At 36.5% G+C, this 6,625-nt stretch overlaps 1 protein-coding gene across 2 annotated transcripts in view; it reads right to left on the bottom strand.

The window, feature by feature from the left end:
• Nucleotides 1-1,794: 1,794 nt before the first annotated feature.
• The window catches only part of LOC110458404 (poly [ADP-ribose] polymerase 1-like), a 30,296-nt gene continuing 25,465 nt past the window's right edge, over nucleotides 1,795-6,625 (bottom strand). For both annotated transcript variants that reach the window (XM_021510085.1, XM_021510086.1), the window contains exons 24-27: nucleotides 5,856-5,983; nucleotides 5,040-5,101; nucleotides 4,004-4,121; nucleotides 1,795-3,062 (exon numbers count right to left, since the gene is read on the bottom strand). In XM_021510085.1, the coding sequence (XP_021365760.1) occupies nucleotides 2,990-3,062; nucleotides 4,004-4,121; nucleotides 5,040-5,101; nucleotides 5,856-5,983 (381 nt within the window). In that variant the 3' untranslated portion in view covers nucleotides 1,795-2,989. The remainder of the gene's footprint in view (nucleotides 3,063-4,003; nucleotides 4,122-5,039; nucleotides 5,102-5,855; nucleotides 5,984-6,625) is intronic.

Raw genomic sequence — 6,625 nt, 5'->3', positions numbered from 1 at the left:
CAGTGGCCTTGACCTTTGGTCAACTGACTCCTTGTTTGATTCCAACCAACTTTGCTTCAAAATGTCATAACAAAATGTTCCCCAGTGAAAAGATACTGAATTTGACCTTGACCTTTGACCCAGTGATTTTGACCTTGATTGTGACAGACGGACAGATGAATTAGTATTCTTTGGACCAAAAGGCACGAACTCATATTAGGTATCTTCATTTTCAGCAAACTGAGAGACAAGTTTTGTTATAAAGAATGCTGTATTTACGAATCTCTCTTGTTGGCCTAGATGTTAGTGCGGGGTCTTACTGTGAAAGGAACCCCATGTGGTCGAGCATGTGACCCCATACTTTTGACCCCTGTCATTGAAAGTCTAACAAGGTCATTAAGTTGAACCACTTTATAGCCCTTTATCCCAACATGCATCTTGCCAAATATCACTACACTAGACCTTTTGTTTATCGAGACGAGATAATTTAAGTGTACATCTTTTGACCAATATGTGACCTTGAAAGTACGTTAATGTCATTCACATGAACGAACTTGATAGATCTTCATCTGGGCAGGCTACTTGCCAAATATCACCATCCTCTTCATTTTGGTTATAATTGACCCCTGTGACCTTGAATACGAGCCAATGTCATTCTTTTGGACATTCTACTAGTCAAATATCATAGCCATGGTCCTTTTGGTTATTCAGAAGACATTACATATTCCAAAATATTTGACCCCTGTAGCATTGATTATGGGTGAAGGTCATTCACTTGAACAAACTTGACAGACTTCCACCAAGCATGATACTGACCAAATATCATCACCATAGGTCTTTTGGCGATTGAGAGGTTTTTGTTTAAGATATTCGTCTCCTGCGACCCTAATAAGAGTGAAGGACATTCTTTCTTTAACAAACCAGGTTGTCCCATCACGCGTCTGACCAAATATCATAATCATGATCCTTTTCGTTATTTAGAAGAACTTAAAGCTTTTTAAGACATATTTTATCAATGTGACCTTGAATATGAATGAAGGTCGTTCAATTGAACAAATTGAAAGCCCTTCAACTCTGAATGCTACAGGCCAAATGTCATCACCCTGGGACTTTTGGTTATTCAGAAGAAGTTCTTTAAGTTTTTTTAAGACAATTGACCCCTGCGACCCTGAAAAGGGTGAAGGTCATTAATTTCAACAAAATTGTTAGCACTCTATCCCAGCATGCTTCTTTCCAAATATCATAACCCTGGGTCTTTTGTTTATTCAGTCATGTAAGTTTTAAACATATTTGACCACCAGTGACCATGAATAAAGGTGAAGGTTGAAAAAACTTGGAAGCCCTTCATCCCAGCATGGTTCTGGCCAAATCAGACTTTGTCCTAAACACACAAGTTGATTTACCTTTGTCACACTAGTATAGAAGCTGGGAGCTGGACTCAAACCCCAAATCAGACTTTGTCCTAAACACACAAGTTGATTTACCTTTGTCACACTAGTATAGAAGCTGGGAGCTGGACTCAAACCCCAAATCAGACTTTGTACTAAACACACAAGTTGATTTACCTTTGCCACACTAGTATAGAAGCTGGGAGCTGGACTCAAACCCCAAATCAGACTTTGTCCTAAACACACAAGTTGATTTACCTTTGTCACACTAGTATAGAAGCTGGGAGCTGGACTCAAACCCCAAAGTAGCGACGGTGAGACACTCCCTCCATACACCACATTTTTTCTACAAAATTCATTCCATCTGTGTTGTATTATCTGTATGTATATATATATGAAAAATCAATGCATAACAAAAACACTCAATACATCATAATCATTTATTAATATATTTGTTATCAATAGATCTGTTGGTATAGGTACTTAAACGAAAGGTTCCATAATTCAGTAACTATTATTATTGATACTTTACTCCATGATCAATCTTTCATTTACAACCAGATCTTAAAGAGACTTTACATAAAGGAGTTCATATAAATGTATAGAAAAAGTTAGTTGAAAATAAACTGATGTTCACTTCAAACTGATAATTCAGTTAAAGTTCACATAATCACACAACCTTAAAAAATACAGTTTATGAACAAAGACTTTGTCATTCACTTCAAATTCCAATACCACTTTCATGGTAATACTTCAAGACTAGGTAAAACCTTTTACACTGTTGCGTATACAACTGATATCTAAACATGAAACAAAAACACCAACAAAGCACTAACTTGACATCCACCAGTAACAGATATACTTATTGAAGATGTTCCAAAAGAAAATCACTAAATTTCAAATATGACGAAAACAACGAATGGACAACAACAGATGAAGTAACAGTAAAACATGACATCATATTCTGTCGACTTACACAGAACTAGATTTAATGTGTAATAATAGCACAGCATCAATACCTAAACCCTTCAAGGGCTGCTTGGTCACCGTGTCATGGTCTTCTTAAAGTAGATTTCATGCAGCTTCTAGATTTGCTCTACAGCTCAGCATATTCATAAATGTTCCACATCTCGACAGTTCCTATAGGTTTGCAACACATTGTGTTTGCTCAATGCAACACATTCTGTTTGTTCAATGCAACACATTATGTTTGTTAATGTTTGTTCAATGCAACACATTATGTTTGTTCAATGAAACACATTATGTTTGTTCAATGCAACACATTGTTTGTTCAATGCAACACATTCTGTTTGCTCAACAGTGTGACAGTTCCGAGATTTGTTCTGTGTCTCTAGAGAGATGCCTCATCTTCAGAATGAAAACAGCATCTGGACAGAATTTCACCATTAATGAAGCTCTCAATTTTGTACAAGAATCACTACAGTAAAAGTACTATCATAGTATTTCAGGAATTGTCTCTCAATACCAAAATAAGACAGAGATTACAAAGATTCTGTTGTATAATGTTACAAATATGCCTTGTATTTCCCAGTCCACTTAACGTCGAGACTTTGTTGTTGTGCAGGCTTATTAGAGGGATTTGGGAGGTTTCCTCTCTGTGATTACCATTTATGTTTGAAGTTGACCTTGAGGAGGTACTTCATGTTGATCTGTGCCACATCATAGACAATGAATCTAAACAACAAGTTAAGGATATATTTAAACTGCAACATCAACCAAAAAAACACAATATATCAGAATCTTCATTAATCTTAAGCTTGGGGAGCAACACCAGCAAATTTGAGGCCATACTTTTAACTTTTCTGTTAAATTATTCTCTCTACCACCCCTTCGGAAATTCCCTCATTTTCCTCATTTACCCTCCCCTTTTTCCCCTCCCCCTCCCATTATTTTCCCTCTATCACCCCTCCCTTCATTTCCCTCTATCACCCCTCCCTTCATTTTCCACTACCACCCCTCCTATTAATTTTCTTCTATCACCCCTCCCATTATTTTCACTCTATCACCCCTCCCATTATTTTCACTCTATCAACCCTCCCATTATTTTCACTCTACCACCCTTACCTTCATTTCCCTCTATTACCCTTCCCTTCATTTCCCTCTATTACCCCTCCCTTCATTTCCCTCTATTACCCCTCCTTTCATTTCCCTCTATCACCACTCCCATTATTTTACCTCTATCACCCCTCCTTCCATTTCCCTCTACCACCCCTCCCATTATTTTTCCTCTACCACTCCTTCCTTCATTTCTCTCTACCATATCCCTCCCTTCATTTCTCTCTACCATCCCTCCCTTCATTTATCTCTACCGTCCCTCTTCATTTATCTCTATCACTCCTCCCTTCATTTATCTCTACCATCCCTCCCTTGATTTATCTCTACCACTCCTCCCTTCATTTCTCTCTTCCATATCCCTCCCTTGATTTATCTCTACCATATCCTTCCCTTCATTTATCTCTACCATCTCTCCTTTCATTTATCTCTACCCCTCTTCCCTTCATTTCTCTCTACCACCCTTCCCCTATATTCCCCGGCAATTCCTCCTTTATTACACACAAACGATTAATAGCACTGGTGTAAACACTACTGGGCTGAACACAAACACAAAAGGATACTCATTGTACAGGAGACTGGACCTCCCCTGGGTGGAGGAAACACCCTTACCCATGGGAATCACCGATCCATCTGGAAGGGTATAAGATCCCGACGGGTCTGGGCAAGTCATACCAATACCTGTAATATATAATTTGTTATGTACCCATCAAGAATTGTTTTGTAGAATGTTTAATGTAGATGTGAATTGTGTTTTGTAGAGACGAAAAATGTAATATGTAGTGATGTAGAATGTTTTATGAAGTGTGGTAGAATGTAATATGTAGTGATGTAGAATGTGTTATGTAGTGATGTAGAATGTGTTATGAAGTGATGTAGAATGTGTTATGTTGTGATGTAGAATGTGTTATGTAGTGACATATAATGTGTTGTGACCTAGAATGTGTTATGTAGTGATGGTGAATGTTATATGTTGTGATGTAGAATGTGTTATGTAGTGATGTAGAATGTGTTATGTAGTGATGTAGAATGTGTTTTGTAGTGACCAAGAATGTGTTATGTAGTGATGGTGAATGCTATATGTTGTGATGTAGAATGTGTTTTGTAGTGACCAAGAATGTGTTATGTAGTGATGGTGAATGCTATATGTAGTGATGTAGAATGTGTTATGTAGTGATGTAGAATGTGTTTTGCTGCGACATATAATGTGTTATGTAGTGATGGTGAATGTGTTTTGTAGTGACCTAGAATGTGTTATGTAGTGATGTAGAATGTGTTTTGTAGTGACCAAGAATGTGTTATGTAGTGATGTTGAATGTGTTTTGTAGTGACCTAGAATGTGTTATGTAGTGATGTAGAATGTGTTTTGTAGTGACCAAGAATGTGTTATGTAGTGATGGTGAATGTGTTTTGCTGTGACATAGAACATGTAGTGACTGAGAATATTACAGGTTTCTTATATTAAAGAATATTAAATGTGTGATGCTATGAAATAGAATGTGTAATGTAAATGGAAATCATTATGATCACATCTGTAACCAAGTTAATGTATAAATTTTAACATATTAAAGTAAGAAGACCTATAATTGAAGTCCTTACCTTTGCAGCTGTGTTTCCCTTTAGGTAGCTTGTCAATGTAATCTGCTCCATACCTCTCGTACCTAGTTAACAGAGAAAACCAACTGGGTTTTGATATCTTACAAACAACAAAATCCAATGAAACATTTCAAATCTTTCCAATGCTGTTTCTTAAAACCACATACCAGGGAGAAATCTCTGACATAATTAATAAAACGTCCTCTCACTCTGATAGTGATGAAGTGATTTTTGCCAAGTATACAGTCATTGATTTTAATTTCTTCAATATAATTTAAGTATCTCTGTCACTCAAAGTCAAGTTCTAATGAATAGCTGAAACCATATTTTATGAACTGTCCGTCTGTCTTCTTCTTACTTGATGAATTGTATATTCAGACTTTTGCTCTGTTGTCATGGTTACGGGAAAATGACAATAACGTCTTCAAGTTTACAATAGTAGTCAGCAGAACCTGTTTCCTATCATGAAAATACAATATTGACAATGATAGGTCACGTCACAGATTTTGATATGCTTGGATTTAACGTTTTATATTACATGTCTGTATAGATATACTTGAGTGTTGTAGCGGCCATACGTTCGGATGGGACCACCTCACTTGGGGTTGTATTAACCCTTTCACCTCTAAGTAACTTTAGTAGACTCTACCATGACTGTATTGAGGATGAGTTCCTTACGGTCCAGTGGTGAAAGGGTTAACAATCAAAATACATATTACAAACAAGCTGTCAGGTACTGTTGGTTTGCAACAGTACGCTACAATAGGAAGGTTTTTTCACTTGTTGACAATTTCAGAAATACTATGAACAAATACTTACATATTTCCAAGGGCAACCTCACACAGGAGCAGCACACCAACTGGATCATTCTTCGACGTTCGGCAATAGTTGGCACTTTTTGATACCATGTCCGCAAAATACACACCTTTACCAAACATGTAGCCAGTCTAAAATTCAGAAAATACTTGTGTGTTATCAAAATTCACAAAATACTTGTGTGTTATCAAAATTCACAAAATACTTGTGTGTTATCAAAATTCACAAAATACTTGTGTGTTATCAAAATTCACAAAATACTTGTGTTATCAAAATTCACAGAAAACGCATTGTGTTATCAGTCATTCTTTATTCATTCATGGTATTTTTCTAGGATGCATATAGTTCTCATTTTTATAAACAGGGAAAACTTATTATTCCAGAGGATTATTTTTTACCCAAGGAAGTAGGGTAGATATGATGTCATCGAAATGTTAAAATTGAATGAAATGACTGATGCCATATTTCCTATACATCTTGCTTCATACCAGTAAAGGAGGCTTGTATAGACATCGTCGGAGAAATTCTACCCTCAAGTAATATTTCAAAGTAAGAGATGACATGAAAATTCTATAACCTCAGAATAACTTACCACACGTGCACCTGCATACGATTCACAATTTTTATAAAGGATATAAAACTATTCTTAAGCTATCTGACAGGACCTCTGGGCCCATATTCATAAAACCATTATCATGCTCAAACACAGAGTCTGTGCTCAGGCCGAATTTCTTGCTTCAGTGATGAATTAATAAAAACAAGTTATCAATAAT

This window comes from Mizuhopecten yessoensis, unplaced genomic scaffold (genome assembly GCF_002113885.1).
Source record: "Mizuhopecten yessoensis strain PY_sf001 unplaced genomic scaffold, ASM211388v2 scaffold9563, whole genome shotgun sequence".
Classification (NCBI taxonomy): Eukaryota; Metazoa; Mollusca; class Bivalvia; order Pectinida; family Pectinidae; genus Mizuhopecten; species Mizuhopecten yessoensis.
This window is presented reverse-complemented; position numbering and strand designations above follow the sequence as displayed.